This window comes from Sinohyriopsis cumingii, chromosome 17 (assembly GCF_028554795.1).
Source record: "Sinohyriopsis cumingii isolate HCF-2022 chromosome 17, ASM2855479v2, whole genome shotgun sequence".
NCBI lineage: Eukaryota > Metazoa > Mollusca > Bivalvia > Unionida > Unionidae > Sinohyriopsis > Sinohyriopsis cumingii.
The window spans coordinates 68,506,150-68,532,986 of record NC_142977.1 but is presented as its reverse complement, the minus strand read 5'-3'; the positions used below and the strand labels follow the sequence as shown (position 1 = coordinate 68,532,986).

Sequence of the window (26,837 nt, the reverse complement as noted above, 5' to 3'; positions counted from 1 at the left end):
CACTGTTTACGTCTGCCATTTTCCTCCGACAAGCTGCTTCTGCCGATATCAACTTGGCTATTGTACATATTTACAAATTTTGCAACCGTTCGGAGAAGTCTCCCCACTTCGCCTGGAGAAGTCGCCCCAAGGATCATATATAGTAATTCTGAGATGTCGCCACATGGTTAAGGCTTTATTTATTGTTGTTTATTTATTGTTGTTTTTCTTCAACTTAATAACTTATTAAATTTATAAAATTTGCAATTTTTCAACTTTTCCATTTGATTAACTCCGCTTCTGTACTTAATGAAAAATAAGTGTTATCTGTCCCTTTTGCTCTGCTCTTCAAATCATTAGATGCATTTTAATAATATTTGTAGAGATAGTGTTATCAATATTTTTTATTACATTTACATCTAAAAATGAAACATGCGTACTAGATGCAGTATAAGTAAATTTAATCGTCGGGTGGAAATGATTTAGGCGATCAATAATTTTTTTCCAGTTCTTTAGTTGAATGTTTCCAGATCATAAATCTGTCATCTAAAAATCTGAACCAAAGAGATGAATTAAACTTTTCGTTTTGAATAAAATCCTTTTCTAATTCACCCTTGAAAGGGAAGAGTATATATGAGCCATATTAATACCCATTATCTGTATGTAATTCGTATTATTAAATTGAAAATAATTATTTTCCAAGATAAGTTTTTATTATTTTACAAATATCTTCACTAGATAGTATGCTATTATTAGGATTGTTATCAAGAAAATATTTGCACACTTCAATACCATCTGCATGCGGAATGTTGGTATATAGTGATGTTACATCTAATGATACCAGGATTTTATCAGATAGATGTGGAATAGACTTTGACTTTTTAATGAAAGTAGTTGTATCTTTAATGTATGAAGGAAGTGATTTCATTAAAGGTTGTAAAACACTTTCAATAAATTTGGATAGGTTTTCAGTATATGAATTACAACCTGATATAATGGGTCATCCTGGAAAATTTAAAGGTAAATTATGGTCAGGATTTGTATGAGTTTTGGGTAATATGTAGAATTGAGGTGTACGTATGTTAAAAGGGAAAGTATCAAATTTTTCATATATGGAATTATAATTTTTGAGGTGTATGTATGTTAGGAGGGAAAGTATCAAATTCCTCACATACAGAATTATTATTTTTAGTGATCTCATTAATGCATGTTGAAATTTGTTATTTAATTTCTAATTGACGTTCAACTTCTTTAACATAATCATCTTGATTCACAATGATAATAGTGTTTGACTTATCATCCTTTTTAATCACTATACTGCCGTCATTCATTAGCTTATATACAGACTTAATTTCGTCCTTATAAATATTACTATGATATTGCTTTAATTTAGTTAATATCTCTTTTGTGATCGCATATATATAAAAATATGAATCACGTAAAAGGTTACTTAATTCTGTTATAAAATTGTTTTTTGGGTGACAAGTTTTGGGATGACTTCTCCAACCAATTGGGGCGACTTCTCCAACCACTCTGGGGCGAGTTCTCCAGATACGTGGGGGCAAGTTCTCCATGGGGCGAGTTCTCCGCATACCGAAATAACTTAGAGAAGTGCAAGCGATGGATAAATGCTCTTGCTTTCTGTCTCTGTCTCAATGTTGTTTCATATGGCAAATACTGGTCACCACTATCGTCTGGTATATCTTTTAATGTTATCACGCGCGCCATTTTCACAGAATGTTTGTCGGAGGTTAAGAGATTGTCAAGTCACGTGTTCGGTAGGCGGAGTGATCTACCCTCTGGCGTAAGGTCAGTTAGCAACAGTGTGTCCTTAACAACCAGGTGGAAACCCATCTTCCATAGAATGGCTGAACCTATTTGAATCAAACTTGGTAGAAATGTTTCTTAACATATGTTCTGTAAAACTTGCGTCCTGGACATTGGTATTGATTTGGTTCCTTAGCACATGGGTGGAAAATGTATTTTCAGCAGCATCCTTAGAATGGCTCAGATGTTTCTTAGGACATACTCTGTTAATGGCTTCTCTATCAGTGGTATGGCCTCCATAAAAACCGTATGAAAAACATTTTGAGCATAATTATCAGGCCGGTTCAGTCAGTTTTTATCTAGGTTTTTTTCAGACATGCCCCATCAAAATTGTGTTCAGGGTAGATCCATAAACAGTGACATTTTGGGCAAACAGGTGGAAAACCCTTTTTTCACCTTATCCAGAATGATAAAGTCACTTATTATCAAAGTTGGTGGAAGTGGTCCATTAAAAATATCCAACATTGTACCCTTGGCTTATGTGTAGCTTCCATTGTAAACATATTCACAATGAATTTTCATGCCAGTTTCAATCAAACATGGTGTGAATGGTTTTTAGGATATGCTTGATCAAAGTTAATTCCATGATGCCTATTCTTGAGATTCAAGTGGAAAATATGATTATTACTTATCACACATCAATGTGTGTGTGTGTGTGTGTGTGTGTGTGTGTGTGTGTGTGTGTGTGTCTGTGTGTGTGTGTGTGTGTGTGTGTGTGTGTGTCATATCAGACCAAATGTGATAGGTTGAATCAGAGTAAAAACACTTAACATATCAGATACCACTAGTTTTTACCAGATGACAGGAAATTATTCTAACAATGGTATCTTTCAACCCAACACTTTAGCCTTATTACTACAAGTGCCATTTTGACCGGTATATGATAGTGGTTGAAATCAGGCATGCTTGAGTTTGCTGTTAAAGTTATACATCAGTACACATGATTTCCTATTGACCTTTATACATAGTTTTATTTTGATGCAGTGTAACATGCAGTAGTGGTTTATAGATCCCTGGTTTTCTTTTGAATGCAGCATTTTGGGTTTTAAATGACAATTGTACAAGTTCTTATTGCCTGGTCACTAATTATGTGTGTCTTTCAGAATCGAATGTGTGGCAGATTTTCTTGGGACACAATTCACACAAAATGTTTGTGGACTTGATTTGATTCTGACTGCATTCATCATAGCATTGGAAGAGTGGCTTTAGAAAAGTAGTTTTATTTTACTTTATTCAAATTTTATATTTATCCACAATTTGGCCCGTTTTTCTTCAGCTGACCATTAGTGGACCAAGACACACACACACACACGCACACTGTTGGAGTTTTTGATAATGAATTTAGTACACTGAATGTATATAAAATGCAGAAATGAAAATAAAATGTTTACAACGCAAAGACCTGCTTGAAGTAGTACAGTTTCAGTTATAGAATGATATTGAATAGTTCAGGGGTCTGTCTGTGACTTTGAGAAAGGAGAGAGTGCTCGTGTTCATAACTGATACCTCCAATACTAATGAGGGAAAGTTTTTGCTCTCATTTGGGTTTCAGAGATTTTCCTCACTCATAATTCTGTTGTTATTAGCAGCATCATCAAATTGATATGCATGGTGTTGATGAAGTTGTTAATCAAGTCTTAAGGTCATGTGATATGTATGGCTGGATTTGATTGGTTGATACACCACATAAATTTATTGATAAATAATAGAGTTTGCAACCATTAAACATTATTACACACAGTCAAGTTTAAACAAAAATGTAATAGTTTTGCAGTGCTAGAAAATTTCAGTGTCTGTTTCTGATTTCATATACAGTATCTGGAGAAGAAAATCTTTTTGTTTTAAATCAGTGAAAAAAGACAATGAAGATAAATGTTGATAAAAATATCCTTTAACTGTTATCTTATTATCTGCCATACATAAGTATACCTTTTGGCTGCTGCATGCACAAAGTTGCCAGTCGTAAAGTCAGATTTTTTAAATTTCATTGGACCGGAACAAATTTCTGAAGGATGACTGGCAGCTTTGTAAATGGTTCTGTTGTATCGGTATATCCAATTTAATTTTATGTACTTCATCTTTTATCTGTGTCTAACCCATACTTTTGTATTTTAGAGTGCCCCAACTTTAAGTGATGTTGCCTGTTTGGGCTATACACAATTCTTCACAAGAAATTTATGTAGTCACTTACTGTCTGGGCACTTGATCTTGACCTTTGCTATCACAAGCTGCACGTGCTCTAATTTCCCCGTCAGCCCTGTCCGAGGAGCTAGCCCTGGCTGCCCGACGTGTTTCCCTCGCCCCCACCAATCGTGCTAACACCACCCAAAGTAGTCGTTTGTCTTGGAGAAATGGTAGTATGCACTGGGGACGACTAACAATATTCGAAGGTACAAATATTCACAAACAGCACGCTAACACTGCACTCAAATCTTTGTTTTTCAACTTGAAAATCAGAAAATGTCATGATTTATAAATCTACAGTGGCCATGCCCAATATAAACATTATTTTATCAACTTGTTTTTTTGTGTTTTTTTAATACAATTTATAAATTGCCAAGATATACATTCTCATTCATTCATTTTAATCATGATGATAACTAGGCAAGTTTCAGAAACCTTTTTGTTCTAACATGTGTGCACAAATAAAGTTTGTAAAATAATTGTCATTTTTTATTTCTACTATCATAAAAAGCAATTTGTATTTTTAGCAGTTCAAGAAACAAAGAAATAACTCTCCAGTCTAGCATACTGAATATAATGTAAAACTCTGTGATTTTGCTTTTCTCTTTAGGTAGTTTTGATGAAGTTTATAATAAGGCCACACAGATATTGTCATCATTATGTGTATGTACATACTATAAGAGTTAACTCCCTCTGTCCATGTTTCAAAGCTCTCCACTTTGGAGGTGCATTATCTCATAGTATGTTTACAATGTATTAAAATATAAGATTTATTTTTGACACCAACTCTTTCTATGAAGTTGAGTAATAATGAGATTTGAGAAATGAATGTATATGATGGTATGAAAGTACCTGATTTTGGGTATTTAAATTCAAGGCCATGAAATCATTAAGCATTTTCCTTTTAGTGTTGAAGTCCTTAAAATATCTTGGGAAATCATTTTTGTTTCCACAAAAAATTATTTTGGACCATTTTTTGTCATACGGCTAATGGAATATCTGTCTTATAGGTTCATAAACAATCTTGCTGTGTTGTAATGCTGATTTCTGGTGTTCTAGGAGTTTTTACAGTCTGTATTTAAAGTCATGGAAATTTATTTTTGGGGCTATGGAAAGTGACCCCAAGAAACCTTGAATTTAAGTGAAAATATGTGAAATTTCTGCAAGGGATACTTTTTATTGGGTTCTGACCAAAAAAGTGGGATGTTCCATTATTAAAGTGGGATTTACCGTTATTAAAGTACAATGTGCCATTATTAAGGCATGTTTTTGGTGCTACATTGAATGTGTTATTCTGTATGATGAATGATTTTCAGGTTGAATCAGAGACGCATAGTGAACGGTGATTTCACACAAACTAACAATACATGGCTTAATCATAATGTTATAACACTGGCAAGTGACTGACAGATGTTCACACAGCTTACAAATGCTATATTCTGTTTGAAAATATATCCATTGCTGCCTCTGCTATGGTAAAAATATTTTCAAAGCATTTAAAGAAAAGAAAATGGAAATGAAAGTGAGTGCTTTTAAAGACCAGTAATCAGTTATATTTATTGTCCTGAACATATTATTTTTGAAATTCTGCTGAATGAATGGATTTCAGTCAACAGCCAGTGTCTCAATACTTTAATATATTATAAATTGTTTGCACATAGTAAATTGCTGTTCACTGTACGACTGACCCATATTATTAATTCACATAGCAACCACTTGTAACAAAGGATTTTTGAAAAGGAAAAACGTTCTTTTGTAACTTCAGAATTTGGTTACCAAACAACTATTGCATTTCTTCAAATAATGTCCTTTTATGGGCATGGTAGTTTGAATTGACCTTGAAAATCTTGCAATTTAAGAAGTCATTGCTATTTGTAAACTGCTATCACAGTATTATATTTGTATTTAATAATATTTCATTTAGATTTATCATCAAAAATAAATTCTGTTGGAAAAAATACACCAGTTCTTTTTGTAAGATTCATACAAAAACATTTATCACAATTTCTTACAAAAGTATTTACTTATTTAATCAATTTTATCCAATAGAGGTTAACATGTAATGATGCCAAGTTTTGTTGATGAAGAACATTATGTTTTTATATCATGAATGTTTTCTTTTCTTGTGGAATAGAAATTCATAGTATTTAGCTTTTCGACTAATCCTTTGATTGCATTCAACACCTGTTAGTGTAATTACACTATTGTAGGATTTAACGTCTTTATGGATTTACTATTATCTTAAAGCCTATTAATAGATATTTAACAATTTATCATAAAGATGTTTAATATATATTTATGTGCTTTTACTGTTTGGTTTATTTATAATCATATACTATTATGAAAAATGAATGTATCTAACAATGAATATATCTTACTCTAACATACCTAATTTCAACAGAGAACTGCAGTTTCGTCAACAGGATAAACCTTTGATAAGTTTTAGATCAGTTGACTGTAATGACAGGTAAAATTATGGTATGTTCCTGCATCTGTGATCAAGTGTCATCTATCTATATTTTTAACTACTCTCGAAAACCACAGAACCAGTTTTAGCAAAACTTGGCAGACAGCAGTGTGATTAAAAGTCTTTCTAGTTTGCACAAATGATGACATTACTAAAACAAAATTAAAAATTGTTACATGTCAGAAAGCATCATACCAACCCAGATTTCTTGAACAGCCAATGCATTTGGCTTGGTGAACTGCCTGTGCATGTGGCTTGGTGAACAGCTCATGCGAAGTGTTATGTTTCAATAATGAGTGCTTCCTTTGCCTTGAGCTCGGTTTTTTAGGTTTATATTTGTTTTTAGCTATTTTCTCAGACTATTCCATGCTGAGTCACATACACTGGTAACTGTATTGTTTATGTGGAGTACTACACCTTTCATTGATAATTAGGTCATTGTGATGTATATTTCATAGTTCACTGATTTGAATTAATGTTTGCATTAGATTTCTGGCACTATTGCCTATGGTGTAACTTAATTTGATGTGTAAATGCAAGATATGGCCAGAAGTGAAAACCAGATCACTGTGACATACTTAAGTGGTTAGGGTTTGCATTTAAGTCATTTTCTCAGATACTAATGCTTGTAGAGCCCCGCAAGTTATTTTAAAGGTGTAATATGGAGTGCCTTAGTTTACAGTGAAATTTAGATCACTGTCAGCTGTATTTCATGATCTAGTAACTTGTATTCATCTTAGCATTAATTTGTTCAGTCACCATTTCATATACTGTCACAAAAGCATGTATATGTAAATGAGTCATGAGGATGTCTAAACTAAAAAGTTGGTCACTCTGACTGATATTTCATGATTCAGTGATTTTTGTTTTAAATTTTTGGTTGAGAGCAATTTCTTTCAATTAGGGTTTGCATAAAAATTATTCTCTTAGACACTCTTTGATCAAAGAGTGACAGAAGTTGGTTTTAAATGTGTCAATCTAGATTAAATAGACCCCCCCCAAAAAAAAAATATACAGAGTTAATACCTGTTAAATCATTTTTTGTGTGCATCATTCATGATTTGCAGCCAAGCCATATGACACTGATGATTTTCTTGTTCTGTTTAGAAATAAAGAATCTTGGTTAGTTCTGTTCTGTCAGATTGATTCAGTAAAAGAAGCATTCGTCAAATAATTGTACACCTGTTCTTGACATATCCTCTACGTTGCAGAGAATTTACTTCCATGTATATATAGTAGTGTGATTGGCAGTTTGACAATTGTTAAATATTAAAGTTTTGTTGTTTGAAAAGATTATTTTCTGTCAAGACTGGCAGTTTGTGACTTTGATGTATAATTTTCCACAATAATGAAACATGTTTACATTTTGAAGCAGGAATACATAAAACCAACTGAGTTTATTCATGTTTAATTAAGGTGAAGAGGAGCGCACAGAACAGCACCCACACCATATTCAGCTGGCACAAACATTCTTCCCATCATGCATCTGTGCTGTGGTGTTACCCATAATCCACTTGCTGGATGATGGAGATGTCAACATGGATGGAATTGCTGGTAAACATTATGGTTGTTAAGTGTAATCTATTGCAGAATCCTTTTTTCAGTCTGCTTAAAGTATATTTCTGCTGATCATCCTTTTACATTTCAAATTTCTTTTTGAACTTAAAGAATTTAAATGAAATTTGCTTCTATTATGTAATTCTTTTTACAGCATATAAACTTAAAATAGAATCATGCTCGCTAGAGGTTGTAGAAATATTAAGTCTTTCAAATAAATGCTTTACAGGATGAGACAATTAGCATAACCAATTTTAGATTACTTGGGCAGGGCCATAAGACTGACTGAGCTTTTGGTATGATATGTGTGGCATAACCATTTTTAAAGTACTTGGCCATGGTTATAAGACAAAGTGAGCATTTGGTATGGTATGCATGTCATAACCATATTTATATTACCTTGCCATGGTCATAAGGCAAAGTGAGTTTATGGTATGGTCTGTGTGGCATAACCATGTTTAAATTACTTGGCCATGGTCATAAGGCAAAGTGAGCTTATGGAATGGTCTGCATGGCATAACTGTGTTTAAATTACTTAACCATGGTCATAGGGCAAAGTGAGCTCATGGAATGGTCTGTATGGCATAACCATGTATAAGTTACTTAACCATGGTCATAGGGCAAAGTGAGCTTATGGAATGGTCTGCATGGCATAACCATGTTTAAATTACTTAACCATGGTCATATGGCAAAGTGAGCTCATGGAATCGTCTGCATGGCATAACCATGTTTAAATTACTTGTCCATGGCCAAGTGAGTTTATGGCATGGCCTGTGTGGCATAACCATGTTTAAATTGCTTAACCATGGTCATAAAGCAAAGTGAGCTTGTGGTCTGCATGGTATAACCAGTTGTAGCTTACTTGGTTATGGCCATAATGCTGAGTGTGCTTATGATATGGTCTGTATTCTGTTGTGCATACATCAAAAAGTACTCTTAAATTTCTCAAAAACCAATGAACAAATTTCAAAGAGAGCATCTGGACATGGGGAGCTTTCAGATTTGTATGCTCGATGCTGATGCACCATCAGATATGGCTGCTGTTGTGGGTTTAATGCCATTCTTCAGCACATTATAGGGTGTACATAGCATCCAATATATTTTTTAATGCCATTCTTCAGCACATTATAGGGTGTACATAGCATCCAGTATATTTTTTAATGCCATTCTTCAGCTCATTATAGGCTGTACATAGCGTCCAGTATATTTTTTAATGCCATTCCTCAGCACATTATAGGGTGTACATAGTGACCAGTATATTTGGTGGAGGAAGAACCCTAGAAAACCTTGGAAAAAACACCGACCCATGTGAAGCCTTCTCACATGCCCAAATTGGCTGAGCCTGGTTGTTGAACCCACTTAAAGGTGAAATGTCAGTGATCTGCAAAGGCTAGCACCTCGGATCATTTTGCCCCCCATTCCATAGCATGTTTGCCCATGTGACAATCCTTTAGTGTGTGTTTTGATCTTGCTTCACAACTGATGTGTTCAGTTGTAACCTTTCATAGATTTCATAAACTATATGATCAAAGTATTACTTACAAAGCTCAAGCTTAGTCTCTGAATAAGTGTCTGTCTATAACAATGAGGCCAAGGAAAGGGAGGCAGACGATATTTACAAGTGTCTGCATATAACAGTGAGGCCAAGGAAAGGGAGTCAGACAATATTAACAACGGCTATAGTTTTAGCATAACCTCCCGTTTGTTGCCCCCTACTGATTTTAAAAATAAAAAATGTCTAGAATATCAAAGATACACAAAATGTAGTGATTTCATTCATTGATTTATAATTTCAAACCTGATTGTCACAGATGGGTCCCTAACACTGTTGAATTATTGATGTTTAAACACAAACAGAAGCCCCTGATGTAAACAAGCAAACTGGCCTCTCATTGTCTTTTTCTGGTTTCTAGAATAGTCCATTTTAATAAAAACCGTGTAGTCCACATCAATTATTTGCAATGTCTAGTTTTAATATTTTTAAAACAAAATGAACTAATAAAAAGAAGGAACTCTTGTTATACATGTGTTCAAAGACATTACATCCACAATTTACAGAATTATTGAGATTTTCAAAGCGGATGAACTAGATCACATTAGTTGCTTGAAAACATAGACTGGCCCAAGCAAATATGGTCACTGTGTTTCTAAAGAAACTCTCTTTTAATTTGAAACACCAGCAAGTTGACAGTGTTCAGGACACCATGGCAACAATCAGGTTAGAACTTATAAATCAGTGAATGAAATGACTAAGTTTTGTGCATTTTTATATCCTTGATGCCTTCTGTTTTTAACATCGGTGGAGGGGGGGTATAAACAAATAGGATGGTGTGAGAATACTATAGACCATGATGATATTAGATGATGATGGAGGATTTCAGAACTTTATCAGACAAAACAAAATGTGTGCGCTTCCTGTTGCACTGGTTTTAAAGTTAGGGTATGTAGGTATTATTTTAACATTATATATATATATATATATATATATATATATATATATATATATATATATATATATATATATATATATATATATATATATTTATATATATATATATATATATATATATTATAATGATTAGTATATATAATGTACTCAGTGCCTGGGGGAAAAAGGTAATAGGGTCAGCAGCAAAAAGAGAGGGATGGTTGACCAACTGGACACATTTTTTTTTGCCTCATACAATGAGGATGAATTCTTGTACTTTGTAGCAGATGACATTAGGCAATGATACATATCAGATACTGTGAATTTTAAAAAGATGTAGACTTGACTTCTTGTTTGTACACATTTAATGCAGTTTCCCTGTCATTAGATACCTGGGTAAATCGATCATTAGAATTGGTGGTTACCAAGTAGAAGTTTTCTAAAATTTGCCAGCTGTACTCAGATCCCACCAGAACAGTTTCAACCAAAACTGGCTAATAGCATCATGGCATAAAAGTCTTCTGTACAAATTATGCCAGTATACAATCAGATATAGCTGTCATGACAAACAATACACCAACCTTTACATTATTTCTTCCACTCAAAAAATCAGAATTTGATCCGTGTTTCATGGAAAGCATTCTGGCATGTAGAAATTGTAAGTTTTACTAAAGATAACAATCAGCTATGGCTGCCGTTGTTAAAAATAATTTAAAAAAACTTTAAACATATACTTCAAAATTGCTGAATAGATTTTGACCAAATTTCACACAAAAGATCATGACATGAAAAACTTTAAAGTTTGACTAACTATGCCAATTTGTTATGAGATATGGCCATGATTATTAAAAATAGAAGATTCTTTAAACAACTCTGAAATTGCAGAATAGAATTTGACCAAACTTGACAGAAAGCCTCCTGGCCTAAAGATCTTTCCAATTTGTATAACTGATGCCAATCAACTATCAAATATGTTTGCTGTTTTAAAAAATTGAGAAATCTTTTAAAGATTTATGAAAAATCATGCAATAAAATTTGACAGAAAGCATCCTAACATATGGACATAGTGAACTAATTCAGTTTTCATAGGCTGTAATACTAATGTTTTGCCAAATTACTACATTTTTATAGTAAGTTTATCAAGGTATTTTATTTCATTTTTGTGAGCCCATTATACTGATACATTGAGAGAAAAAAATCCTCTGAAGAATAGTTTTCCTGATAAAAACTATTTTTGTTAGTATGTGGAAATGTGTTTTCAAAGCGAGATGAATTAGGATACTTATTGCCAGACTGCAATAACCAATAGGCCACCAGAGTGGTTTAAAATATGTAGAAATGTTCCTAATCCATTGTCAACTATAGTTGCCATTACTAAAAATTAAAAAAATGTAAATTCGTTCTGATTAAAGATTTCCAGATGTCTTCAACTGATGCCAGTTTGCCATCAGATATTGTCACCATTACTAAAAATTAAAAATCCTTTACATAACGTCTTAAAAAACACTTAGCAGAATTTGACCAGATTTAATAGAAAACATTCAGGTATGAAAGGCTCAAGTTTGTACAAATGATGCCAACCTGACATTGGATATGGCTACTGTTACTAAAATTAGAACAACAATTGAATAACTTGTATAAAAAAAACCTTGAACACCTTTCAGATGTATGCATATTATTTTATTTAAGAAATAAGTAAGACTGATATTACTAGAAATAGAAAATGTTTACACAGTTTTATCTTTGAAACAAATTGCTGAACAGAATATGGCCAGCTTTGAAAGAAATCATCCTGGTATAGTGGTCTTTTAATAATGGACAAATGCTGATGTGCAATCAATAGCATTGGAAGATTTTTTTCTTCGGAAAACTTCCTACTGATCCAGATTTCTTGGCCAACTGTGTACACTGTCTATTGTCTGTCATCGTTTATGTGTCGTTGGTCAACATTGAAATTTTCTTCCATATTCATAGTATTGTAAGGAACCATTCTAGCGTCAAGAGTAAATTTGTACATTTTCATGCTAATGTACCGTTAAGTATGGTCAGCATTACAGAAAAATAGAAATACCTATAAACATTGGTTTTTTTTCTTCTCAAAATCTACTTGATAGAATTTGACAAAATTTTGCAGAAAGTATCTGGCATCTAAGTTTTTCACGTTTTTACAAATGTTGATAATCAGAAGTCAAATATGGCCACCAGTAATACAAAAAGAAAATTTAAAACTTAAAATTTGCTCATTCAGCCACGTTTTTCTGAATATGTCTGCATCAGGCCTTTAATGTTTTGCAAATAATGTTGCCCTGTCATAAGATTTGGGCATAGTTACTATAAAAAGAAAACCATTTAATGATTTCTCAAGGACTGCTTAATAAAGTTTGACGGTATTTGATAGCATCATCATTCCCTTTTACAGCACTGCTAATTTATTCTTGAAGATGGCCACTGGTACTAGAAATACAACCTTTAAATAACTCGGTCTTGAAAACCTTTCTTCAGAATTTTTACTAATGTCGAGTGGACTCTGCTAACTTGGATAACTTGGCCAGGTGATCTTGCATTTGGCTAATTAAGGTAGATGTCAATGAGGTGAGCTATCTCAGACCCACATCTGCCTTGTGTTCATGAATTTACAGGTATTTCTTTTTCAGTTAGCATAGTGATTTGTTAAATATCTACATTGTTAGAGAATATAAAAATAATGAATCAAGCAAATTAAAAAAAAACTTTTCAGTGAGTGAAGTGGCAGGAAAGGTTATATGGAACTGCATGATAGAAGAACCCGTCCTTTTCCTGAGACATTTCCTGGAGAAACTCACACACAAGGACAAACAGGTACGTATCTCAGTATGGGAGGTGGAGGGTCTTTTATGTCACAATTATCTTGTAAAGTTGGAGCAGCTGTCAGTTTATTGGACACTGCTATGGTAGTATCATGTTTTGAGGTCTAAATTTTCATGGTTTATGTTTCATAAAAAATATATTCATTTTCTTGGATACTGAAATTCATGGCTTGCCTGTAAAAGTTGGCATATTTTTAGGTATTTAACTTCAATCTTTAACCTCTGCAAATACCCCAAATAAAGAATTCAAAAGAACAAAACTATGCAGACAACAAATGGTGGTCACTTCAATGGTTTAAGGAATACTACCATTCAACAAATCTGGCTAGTCAGTTATTAAAGTTCATATTTATGATCTCATTCTTAACCCACTGTCCATAAAGTTACAGTACATGTGTATGACCTCTTCCTTAAACCACTGTCCATAAAGTTACAGTACATGTGTATGACCTCTTCCTTAAACCACTGTCCATAAAGTTACAGTACATGTGTATGATCTCATTCTTAACCCACTGTCCATAAAGTTACAGTACATGTGTATGACCTCTTCCTTAAACCACTGTCCATAAAGTTACAGTACATGGGTATGATCTCATTCTTAAACCACTGTCCATAGAGTTACAGTTCATGTGCACAATCTCACTCTTAAACCACTGTCCATAAAGTTACAGTACATGGGTATGATCTCTTCCTTAAACCACTGTCCATAGAGTTACAGTACATGGGTATGATCTCATTCTTAAACCACTGTCCATAGAGTTACAGTACATGTGCACGATCTCACTCTTAAACCACTGTCCATAAAGTTACAGTACATGGGTATGATCTCTTCCTTAAACCACTGTCCATAAAGTTACAGTACATGGGTATGATCTCTTCCTTAAACCACTGTCCATAAAGTTACAGTACATGGGTATGATCTCTTCCTTAAACCAGTGTCCATAAAGTTACAGTACATGGGTATGATCTCTTCCTTAAACCACTCTCCATAAAGTTACAGTACATGGGTATGATCTCATTCTTAAACCACTGTCCATAGAGTTACAGTTCGTGTGCACAATCTCACTCTTAAACCACTGTCCATAAAGTTACAGTACATGTGTATGACCTCTTCCTTAAACCACTGTCCATAAAGTTACAGTACATGTGTATGATCTCATCCTTAAACCGCTGTCCATAGAGTTACAGTTCATGTGCACAATCTCACTCTTAAACCACTGTCCATGAAGTTACAGTACATGTGTATGACCTCTTCCTTAAACCAGTGTCCATAAAGTTACAGTACATGGGTATGATCTCATTCTTAAACCACTGTCCATAAAGTTAAGTACATGTGTATGATCTCTTCCTTAAACCACTGTCCATAAAGTTACAGTACATGGGTATGATCTCTTCCTTAAACCACTGTCCATAAAGTTACAGTACATGGGTATGATCTCTTCCTTAAACCACTGTCCATAGAGTTACAGTACATGGGTATGATCTCTTCCTTAAACCACTGTCCATAAAGTTACAGTACATGGGTATGATCTCTTCCTTAAACCACTGTCCATAAAGTTACAGTACACATGTATGATCTCTTCCTTAAACCACTGTCCATAGAGTTACAGTACATGGGTATGATCTCTTCCTTAAACCACTGTCCATAAAGTTACAGTACATGGGTATGATCTCTTCCTTAAACCACTGTCCATAAAGTTACAGTACATGGGTATGATCTCTTCCTTAAACCACTGTCCATAAAGTTACAGTACACATGTATGATCTCTTCCTTAAACCACTGTCCATAAAGTTACAGTACATGTGCATGATCTCTTCCTTAAACCACTGTCCATAAAGTTACAGTACATGTGCATGATCACTTCCTTAAACCACTGTCCATAAAGTTACAGTACATGGGTATGATCTCTTCCTTAAGCCACTGTCCATAAAGTTACAGTACATGTGCATGATCTCACTCTTAAACCACTGTCCATAACGATACAGTACATGTGCATGATCTCATTCTTAAAACATTGTTCACAAAGTTACAGTTTATGTGTATGATCTCACTCTTAAACCACTGTCCATAAAGTTACAGTACATGTGCATGATCTCACTCTTAAACCACTGTCCATAAAGTTACAGTTTATGTGTATGATCTCACTCTTAAACCACTGTCCATAAAGTTACAGTACATGTGTATGATCTCACTCTTAAACCACTGTCCATAAAGTTACAGTACATGTGTATGATCTCACTCTTAAACCACTGTCCATAACGATACAGTACATGTGCATGATCTCATTCTTAAAACATTGTTCACAAAGTTACAGTTTATGTGTATGATCTCACTCTTAAACCACTGTCCATAACGATACAGTACATGTGCATGATCTCATTCTTAAAACATTGTTCAGAAAGTTACAGTTTATGTGTATGATCTCACTCTTAAACCACTGTCCATAAAGTTACAGTACATGTGCATGATCTCACTCTTAAACCACTGTCCATAAAGTTACAGTACATGTGCATGATCTCACTCTTAAACCACTGTCCATAAAGTTACAGTACATGTGCATGATCTCACTCTTAAACCACTGTCCATAAAGTTACAGTACATGTGCATGATCTCACTCTTAAACCACTGTCCATAAAGTTACAGTACATGTGCATGATCTCACTCTTAAACCACTGTCCATAAAGTTACAGTACATGTGCACGATCTCTTACTTAAAACATTATCTATAAAGATACAGTACATGTGTATGATCTCTTCCTTAAACCACTGTCCAAAACAATACAGTACATGTACATGATCTCATTCTTAAAACATTGTTCATAAAGTTACAGTTCATGTGCATGATCTCTTCTTTTAAACACTGACCATAAAGTTAAACCATCATTTACTTTCTGAACACAATTGTTACAACTCTATGGTCACAAGCTAAGTAACAGAAAAAAACCAAAACCAACAAATTTGTAAAACTTAAACAATTCATTTAACAAAGTTATAAATGAAAATGTGAGAGGAACTTATAGTATTATGAAGTGAATACAGGCAAATCCTTATAAACATCTATGACAGTCTTAAATGAAGGAAAAGTTCCTTATAAATTTAAAAACTGGAAATGTACTGGTGCTCCAAGAACCATGACATTGTCAAGATGGCATTGTCCAGAATTTCTTTGAATAATTTATAACAGTTCCAAAATAATAATATAGTCCAAAGAATGAGAACTTTCTATTTCCACTGAACACTCCAAACGCTTTTCCTCTCAAATAATATCTAAGTACAAGATAAATTATGTCTGCAAACTTAAAGCAGGAACACATGAAATGAGAATGACTCCAAAATCAGAATGAAACTAGTTATACAGTCCTCTATTTATGTACAATGTGTAGATTATACATAACAACCATAGCATAAAGATTGGTAAAATTCAATCCAGATCCCAGTTAATATCATCATTCCACATGTGAACTAAACACATGACCAGCTCAATATGGATAGCAAGCATTGTCAACATATGATGTGTTTAGAGCCCATCAAAGTGTGAAGATACTAACTTTGAAAAGCAATGGAATCATTCAGTTATTTTGAACTTGCCTCAAGTACAGCCACTACATCCACTAGATTTCACTTAAAACTTCAAGCCTATTCACGCTGAATGGATAATTGTGACTATCACAAAAATGGGTGAAAGATCAAACATAATTATATGAGGTGTTGAAAATGCAGAACTTGCTTAAATTTACCAATTTCAGGATTATTTACTTGACAAACATTTGTGTGTACCAGCAGACATGGTTGACATGATGTTGATTTATTGGTTTTTTCTGAAAAACAATGAAGTGTGAGCTTCATTACTCTGCAGTAATAAGTTCGTACACCTACTGTTTCATCAGTAATTGTGCTTCAAGCAATATTTCTAGTATGTTATAGTCCTGTTGTTCTTTGGGATTAGTATGCATGGATAAAATGAGACATGCTTTCATGAGGATTAAAATGTTTTGAAAAAATTGATTTCAGTAAGTATTAAACCTAGTTTTCATATAATAGTTTTATTTCTTTTATTTTCAGTAATAGCATATTTAAAAACCTTATGCTTTTATCTCTTTCTGTCTATTCTTACTTAGGTCAAAACGTAATAATTTAAGTCAGTCAGTGAGTACAAATTACAGGTACTGTATACCATGTAGTGCTGAGTGCACTGAAACAGTATAAAATGCATATAATTCTTTTTTTTTAAGGGTCAAACCACATGTAGAAGCTAGTAATTTATTGGTAGAGTAAATGACTGATTTATCTAAAAGCTTTTTTGATCTCTATGAATGAAACACAGCAGGAAAATGAGATTAAGATATATGGCCAAGTTTTCATAGGGTCTTTAAATTTTCGGTTTCGGGCAACACCAGTATCCATTAAAATGAGTGATACTGTAGTATATTGTTTGATACAAAGTTATCAGGTTTTGTTGCAGAATTTTTGAACATATTTAAAATGCAACACTCACACCTCGCAGTCATTTTGTTTGGTAATAATGGAAATGAATTAGTGTTTCAGAACAGGTAAGTTCTGCAACTTTCATTCACACTTTTGCAAGCAGTGCCTGTATTAATTTTTTTTGTGATTTTGACTCGAAGATTCATATATGCGATTCACAAAAGCAGAGAAATTTGTATTGCTTCATTGTATTTGTTTGAAAGCATTTCTTTATTAGTGCCTTTTGTTTGGCATCTGTCAAAAGAAAAAGTGAGTGCTCTTGGATGGAAAATAAACTTGTTTTCTTAACATTTTTGTGACGCATTCAAATTTCTTGACAAATTCAGCATAGTGAGAAAGCTGAGGTAACATGTAACTATTTTAATTTATCCTACAGGAGGAGTTATTGTTCCTGCTGCGGAAAATGTTATTATATTATCATGAGCTTCCATCACAGATGGCCCACTCTTTGTTCAATTACCTGGTAAGTGTGATCATCATTCGAAATAAATTGTATATCATTAATGTTGCAAATCCATGACATGAAACTTGGGAACTATAAATGCAAATGGCATTCTGTAATGTTTCAATTGATTTGATTAATTGGAAATCTGTAGTGTCTTGCTTCTTCTTAAATATACATCAAAAGTTTTTAAACAGACTTAACAAACATGACTTACTCCAAACTGGTATGTTGGAATATTGCTCCCACCCCCCCAAGGATTTTGTTCTTTCCGTTTGTATTGATTTAATTATAGCAATTAATAGCAAATTATTAAAAATAAAAATATGTTCATGTATCATCAACTTAAGTCATATACAGCATTTACATTGGTTCTGGGATTTGATAGCTTTGATTCAGAGTAATAATCTCAAGCCAGCAGCAAAATTATGCATATCTGCTGTTTTGCAGTTTTTAAAGACATTGATCTTATTTCTAAGTCCAAATCATTTTCCATAAAGTATTTTAAATAGTTGCTACATTTTTTCAATTTTTTCCCCCCTCCAAAATGACCAACTTTTGTTGCTTAAGAGGAGACTGTAGATCTATTCATACATTACATTTTGATCATAATTTAGAAGGTTACTGGATGCTACATGTCAGACCTTTTAAGACTAGATTGGCAATGTTTTATTATTTTATTGAATTTGTTGACTTATTTCAGATTGGTTTTGTGATGTTTTATGTGCGTACGCCTCAGTCTGGAGGGAACGAGGCAATTGGTGGGGCTTTGGCACTCTTGTGGCAGGTAAGTTGAGTCTTGGTTAGAGCAGTGGTTGTTTAATAACACACAGTCTTAGGTTCATCAGAACTTAATTCATCTGAAAATAATTGCAAGAACCTCACACTTGTGATTATTGATGCATTCGTTTAATATATATTTGGAATCAGGGCAATAATGCATTTCACATAAAACTTAATGTTCATGTATTAAAAAAGGGAAAGTATTTGTTCGTTTAATTGGCATCAAATCATACATCAGAGTTAGATAAAAAAATATTCAGCATTTTTTTAGCCATGTTCTACAGGGAACTCCCCAGTCTGCACCTAATAGCATTGCATAATACCAAAAGTGCATATGCTGTTTTGTCAGTAGGAAATTAATTAAACATTTTAATGTCAACATTAGTACATTGATTCAAGTTTATGAAATGAATAATGGAAACAAATTAAATCTACTAGCAAGAGGGTGCATCTCAAAATATCTAGCACTCAGTATTTTATTCCACCACAAGTAGATTGATTCTCAGGCAGTAAAGTAATTTGTGGTCTCATACTGTAACATATGGACTCTTAGGAAGGTTTTAGAACATAGGTCTTGGGCAAGTCTGTAATCACTGATTTTCAGTATTTGAGAGGTTGTTTGGAAATATTTACTTGAAATTGAAACTTATATATTTGGGCTGGAAGTGAGGCTCTTTACCTCCAAAATATTTTTGCCTGAAAAGCTCTTTGTCAAGCAGTCATCTTGAATATGTAGCAGTTCTTAAAAAGGTTTTATATAAGTCTAAATGATTTCTTCTTTGCTCTGTATCACGAGGTAAATCACAAGATCATTGGAGATAATGTCTTTATGCTGTTTTCTCCACAGCATTGTAACCCTTGATTGAAAAATTCTGTGATTAACATTCATGGTGTCTTGCCACAAGTATGTCTCCTCAACAAATTTGTAAGCCATTTTGTATTTCAACTTTTTTTGTTCATATACTTGTGCCTTTCAGGATTGTAATTCAGCACTTCTCCCTTAAGAGTAAGGGTCCTTGATTTTTTCCTCTGTGTTGTTGTTGTTTGAAAATGGGTTTACCATTGAATATATGTAGTTTCCTTTTCTCATGCAGTTCTTAAATATGGGACCGCTCTGCTGCTAGTGGTTATAGCATCCGCCTCGGAAGCAGGAGTTCATGGGTTCAAACCCCGGCCGAGTCATACCAAAGACTTACAAAAATGTTGCTAACAGCTGCCTTGCTTGGCGCTCAACATTGAGGCTAACAGCTGCCTTGCTTGGCGCTCAACATTGAGGCTAGTGTTAGGACTACTGCGTGGGACATTATACTATGTGCTGCGGCATAATGCCCCAGTGCTAGACATCACTATAAACTGCCACACTGCAGACATCTTAGCTATATGACTGAAAAATTGTTAAAAGCTACATTAAAAATCCTAATCACACACACACATACACTCCTTCATAATATGCTTTTCTCATCTTTTTGATTATCTCCCTTTCTGCAGAGGTATGAACCTTTCAGGATTATATATCATTGCTAGTTTTCGCCTTTATTTAGTGAAGTTAGTAATTTTTGTCACAAAATAAAGTTCATTTAAATTTTCCAGCAAGTAAATTTTTGAAAAGGTTTTCTTTATAATTGTCTTTTATTGTAATGACCGATTTGAGGTCACATGCATCCTTGGTTAGGATGGGCATCCAATTTTAAAATTTACTCTTTATCTGCATGTTTTTATTGTTGAGGTCTAAAATGAGTGTTTATTTCACATGGGAATTAAAACTGCACATCTTTTTATTATGTAGGAAAACTGATAGAGTACTCAATTCATTGCAGGTCATTCCAAGTGTTGAAGGAATATACTTCAAGGATTTGAAGCAGACCCTTAAAAAAGAACAGTGTGATGTAAGTTTGTTTTGTTTTTTTTACCAATCCCATCTCACAGAAAAGTGCAAAACAAGTTACTTGTGATAACTGATGCATTCATTTTAGGTTGACTTGTCATAGATCAGAAGAAGGTATGCGATGGCGCGTTGTCCATCTTCTATCATTTGTTCATCACAACATTATCTTATGCTTTTTATCACTACTCATTCTAAATTACCTGGAGAATCGCTGTGAAATGTTGCGTATGCATTCATCCTATGTTTTGGTTGGACTGGTGCTGTTACTGCTAACCATCCTCAATGGAAAGTCCTGCTGACATAGGGACTTCACCGGAAAATCTTGTTACTGTTAGTCATCCTCAATGGAAAGTCCTGTTGACATAGGGACTTCACCTGAAAATCTTGTTACTGCTAGTCATCCGCAATGGAAAGTCCTGTTGACATAGGGACTTCACCTCAAGATTTTTGTTCTGGTATCTAGTTGGTTCTAAGTGAACATATTGCTGATCTGACATCCACTCTTGACACCATGATGGTCATTTTAAAAATTGTTATTTTTTCTCCTGAATGGATGGTCATTTTCACATGGCATTTTCATCTAAATGCTTCAGATGATGTCTAGTAGGTCCTAAATGAAAATGATGTCAATCTTACGTCCATGATGGCAATAACAGTGCTCATTTGAAAATCTTGTTATTGCTGAAGAATATCGGAGATGGTTTGAGCACTCAGCAATTAAAACAAAGAAATTGTCTTATCTTTAATTCCTGGAAATTCTTTTTGGTCAGTAAAGCATTTGAAGGACTTTCCTTTAATTGTTGGAATAATTGGTATAAAACAACTCTCAAGAAAAGATAAGCAGTGAAGAAATTAGAGCATCTATCATGAAGTGAATGGTGTGGAAGATGTAGTCACATAGTACTGGTATGAATGAAAGCACTTTCCAGAATTGGAACCTCCACGATAGGGTTGAGAGAGTTGGTATATTGGGGGTTTGGGTGTCCATAGGCACATTTTTGAAACTGTAGATGATAACCATATATGGAGTGAATATATGAATTTATGAGCATCATTTCCCAGAGGAAAACACCTGTATGGCTAAAAGTAGACCATAAGATGTGTTTTGCCACTTGTATGGTTTCGGTCTTTGGGTTATATCTTCAGACATTTTAAATTCCTCTGTTGTTGGCTTGACTTCAAATGCGAAGATTTAGGAAGGTGGATATCCACGGCTATTGCACATGCACTTGTGGCTGATGAGCCCAATATATGACAGACACGACGATCCAGAGATGCTGCAGATGAATGTCTGCATTGTGGTGGGTGCTGCCGATGGTTCCTGTTTTTTTCTTCACCATCTTTTTTCCTCCATGCTGGCTTGTCTATTTTGTTCAAAGGTGGCAGTGGCCCAGTGAACTGTACATCGCCAGCTTTCATGGTCAGCAGTTTGTGATGCCCATTGGCGGTGATCAATGCCACATGTGGTGTCTTTTTCAAGGAGTCTTTCTATCTCTTTTGAGGTGCCCCTCTATCACGGTGGCCAATGGACAGCACACCATACAGTGTGATCTTTGGCAGGCGATGATTCACCATCCAGGACATGTGCCCTGCCTAGCATAGCTGTATCTTCATGAGCGTGGCCTCAGTGCTGGTGATCCCTGCTTGTTTGAGGACTTAAGTCTTGATAATGAAATCACTCCATTGGATGTTGAGGATGGTGCGGAGGCAGTGCTGATGGAAGCATTCAAGGAGGCAAAGGTGGTGACCATAGGTGACCCAAAATTCGGTGCCATATAGGAAGGTGGTCAGTACGACAGTTCTGTAGACTGATTTTTGTATCTCTCTTGAGACTGGCAGTGTACCACACTCATTTATAGAGTCTGCCGAAGGTGATGTTTGCCTTGTCCAGTCTGTTATCTATTTCTTTGTCAATCATGGCATCAGTGGATATCACAAAGCCTAGGTAGGTGAACTGGTAGACTACATTCAGCTCTGTCTGGTCAATGAAGATGCTTGTTGGCTGGTACTTTTCCTTAGGAGCAGGCTGGTGAAGTGCCTCAGTTTTCTTTAGGCTGACCTCAAGACCAAAGAGCTGGCAAGCTTCTATAAAGCAGGATGTTATGTGCTGTAAGGCAGCTTCCCTGTGGGCACCAAGGGCAGCGGTGTCTGCAAAAGAGAAGTTCTCTAATCAATTTTTCTGAAGTCTTGGTGTGGGCTTGAAGTCGTCTTAAGTTGAAGAGGTTGCCATCAGTATGAAATCGGATATAGATGCCATCTTCATCAGCAAGGTCTTCTGTTGCTTTTTGGAGCATCATGCTGAAGAAGATTGAGAACAATGTGGTGGTCAAAATGCAGCTCTGTTGCACACCATTTACGATGGGGAAGGTCTGTGACAGGTTGTTAATGTTTCTGACCTGACCAAGCTGGTCTTCATGTAGCTGGATGACCATGGTAAGAAACTTTGGAGGACAGCTGAGCTTTTCAGGGATTTTCCACAGTCAAGTTCTGCTCACCGTGTCAAATGGCTTTTAAAGTTTCTTGCAGTGTGGGTGCCTCATCGAGTTCCATCTTTGGTGGCTGTTGTGGGATGCGGTCAGTAGCTGCCTTCTTTACTGTGCGCCTAGTGCTGAAGAGAGCGGGAGTGCTCTGACAAGAGGTTCAGGATAGATTCCCTGTCAGTGAGTAGCTCTTGGTCATCTGCACTCCATAGGGGGATCTGTATCTGGAAGGAAGGACTATACACTGCTTTCATCAACACTTCATAGAACCCATTGTAGTCTTAGATTTCTTGGTTGTTTTCATCAAACCAGTCTTTGTTTTTCTTAGTGGTGAATCCAAGGATTTCTTCTGAGGTTTGCAGAATGGCAGCCTTGATGCGATCTCTTCCAGAGGTAGATCTGGGAGAAAATTGGCTTCTTCAAGTCTAGACTGCAGGCTGTCTTGAAAATCTGCCTTGACGTCTGCAGACAACAGGTTTTTGACTGGAGCTTCCTTCTCCAGGTGCCTCATTGTTCTCTGGGCCTGGGCTTGAAGTGAAAGTCAAGCTTGCATTGGACAAGGCAATGATCTGTGTGGCACTCTGCACTAGGCATCACTCTGGTATGAAGGACATCTTTTAAGTCCCTCTGGCGTACTATGATGTAATCGATTAGGTGCCATTGTTTTGATCTAGGATGCATCCAGGTCTTTTTCTGGATGTCTTTCTGCTGGAATATGGTGTTTGTGATAATGAGCTGTAATTCTGTGCAAAATTCAAGAAGCAGGCACCCATTGTCATTACAGCCACCCATGCCATGTTTCCCAGGCTTCTGAGTCTTAAAATCTCTGGCGTTGAAATCTCCAGGATGGTTACATGCTGGCATTGAAATCTCCAAGGATGGTTATTTTGTCACTCTCTGGGATGCTCTTGAGAAGTCTGCACATGTCAGCGTAGAATTTATCCTTTTCAGAAGGATCTGCCTGGAGTGTTGGAGCATATGCATTGAAGAGTGTGGCATCTTGTTGGTTCTCTAACTGGAGATGCATGGACATGATGCAGGCAGTGTGACCAGTGGGAAGGTTTGTTAACTTTATGGTGATTGAGTCCATGAAACCAACTCCTGAGAGTTGTTTTTCAGTTTTTAGTTTTCCTGACCAGTACAAGGTGTATCCAGTGCCGAGTTCTCAGACTTCATTCCTCTGAAAGGTGGACTTCACTAAGTGCAGCAGTGTCAACACCAAGGCAAGATAGTTCCTGTGTGATCAAGGCAGAGCATTGTTCTGGTCTGTTGCTATCGGTTGAGTCTAGCAGTGTTTTGATGTTCCAACAAGCCAACGGGGTGGGGAAGGAGACAAGCTTTGGTTAGGGCACCTTTTCTACGCCCTTCTCTTTGTGGAGCAAGCAGTACTTTCCTAGAAAAGGATGCTTGGTCACTCAGGCTGCTACCGGGTGATGGTGTTGTCTCCGGATCAACATCAGATGGGCAGAGGCCTGAGTTGCCTGCATGTAGGATTGGGACTGTAGCTTCCAGTGATATCTTTCACCTGCTGTTTTCGCGTCTTTCCCATCGCTGCAGGGCTTGATAGAGTCGTAGTGATGTAATGGTAGACGTAAACAGTAGACAGTAGATAGTTCCTTCATGCCTGTGCAATGGAGCTTTTAGGTGGAGTGCAGTCTGCGCAAACTGGCCCCACCCTTTAAAGCTAGGATTCATCTGCCATATTCCAGCAAGCCAGGACAGTGACAGTGAGGTCCACAGGCCATAGGTTTTATATCGGAGTTTCTCTCTCCTAGGCAGATGGCCAGCCATGGCAGAAGAGATCTCCCTTTACAGCTTTTTCGAACCATAACTGTTTGGCCACAGCCACAATCCACTAATACATATGGTGTGCCCTGGTCCTGAACTCTTGGTAATTGATCTGTAAAGACCTTCCGCCCTAACCAGTGACTTCACTGTAGAAGTTCATACATCTTGTGATGCAGCATTAACATCACCCCCTCAACGTCGTTGGGGAATTTTGCAATACACTCATCACAAATTAGCTCTTCTGGTCATAGCAGCCGTTATGAAAATCTTATTATTGATATTTTTCTGGATTGGATGGTAATATCAAATGGGATGTTCACTGAAATCACAAAATGATTAGATATCCAGTATATTAGATGGTATATAACAGTAATTCAGCAACTTGTCTGCACCACCTACCCACCCCCACTACTCACTGTCATTGCCATACCTTAATTTATCAGGGGTCCCATGGCACTTGTGTCATGGTCTATATTTTTGGACCCAAGTTTGTGTGAATTATTGAGGGAGAGTTGTATTTTTTTAAAAATGGTACTAATTGAACATCCAATGTGGCAACTACCACAGCCATCTTGAAAATCTTGTTCTTGCTACTCCTAATGACTCGATGGTCAAATTTTTATGATGTAAACTTGCTTCCAAATGAACTTGGAGCTGATCTGACATCTAATAGTGCTGCCATGGCAGCTATCTTGAAATTGTTCTTACTCCTCATGAATGGAAAGTCATTTTGGCATGGGATTTTTCCAAAAGACTTCTTAAGATGACTTGTTGGTACTAGATGAAACTGTATTGATTTGACAAAACATTATTGCTACCATGGCAGTTACCATCAACACGTCTTTGCTAATCCTCTTAAATGGAAGGTCATATCAACCTAACTTTTTTACTAGTATACTGATTATATCTAGTTGGTCCAGAATGAAGTTGGTAATGATTTACGTCAATTATGGCGGCTGCAATGACAATGCTAAAAATCTTGTCTCAGATTCTCCTCACTGGATGGTCAAATCAGTGTGGGGTTTTCACTGGAAGTTTTCTAATGGTTTGTCTTAAATGATCTTACATCCGGTATGGCTTCTACTACAGTGGCTAAGTTAGGTTTCAGTTCTTAGAAGTTAAAATGATGAAATGGTCATACCTTAGAATTCCTGGAACTGTGTTAGTCTCTTTGAGGCACTCTTGTTTCTAGATATTTGTACTGCTATACAGGTCAATCACACACTTGCACCCACAGAAACTTAAGGAATTTAAAATTTCATTTTAAAAAACATAATTAATTAACACCTGCATATTTTTCATGCATGTAACATATACAGTTTTATATTTCCAAATTTCAGCCACACATCCTGATCTCAGCTAATGTTCCCATGGCGAAGAAGATCATAGTACATGGACCTGATCTCACTGGTGTCCCATCCCAGTTCCCTGTTCATGAGGTGAATTATGTAGTTCATTAGATATTTTGTAAAATTAAATAAATCCAGTGAAATGAAACTGAATTTTTGGTGTATTAACCTGGTGTAGAGATAGGTTTGATATCATTTAATTATGACACGTTGAGTTTAATATGAAGTTTTATTAACCAGTAAACCTAACATTGACTGAAGCAAAACAATTATATGTTTGCTGTTTCATAAAACTTCATATTCACAGAAACACATGTTTGTAATTGATTTATTAAA

At 35.5% G+C, this 26,837-nt stretch overlaps 1 protein-coding gene across 8 annotated transcripts in view; it reads left to right on the top strand.

Annotated features, from left to right (window-relative positions):
* LOC149779169 (protein unc-80 homolog) overlaps window positions 1–26,837 on the top strand; it is a 225,941-nt gene that overhangs the window by 99,766 nt on the left and 99,338 nt on the right. For 7 of the 8 annotated variants that reach the window (XR_016415580.1, XM_089939731.1, XM_089939726.1 and 4 more), the window contains 6 exons: window positions 7,874–8,011; window positions 13,180–13,280; window positions 18,151–18,237; window positions 18,920–19,003; window positions 20,817–20,885; window positions 26,493–26,591. Coding sequence is in view for 7 of the 8 variants with exons in the window: in XM_089939731.1 (XP_089795857.1) it covers window positions 7,874–8,011; window positions 13,180–13,280; window positions 18,151–18,237; window positions 18,920–19,003; window positions 20,817–20,885; window positions 26,493–26,591 (578 nt within the window). In the remaining variant the exon portion in view is untranslated. Of the gene's footprint in view, window positions 1–4,061; window positions 4,197–7,873; window positions 8,012–13,179; window positions 13,281–18,150; window positions 18,238–18,919; window positions 19,004–20,816; window positions 20,886–26,492; window positions 26,592–26,837 lie in introns of all 8 variants that reach the window. The other variant, XM_089939730.1, reaches the window with a different exon arrangement.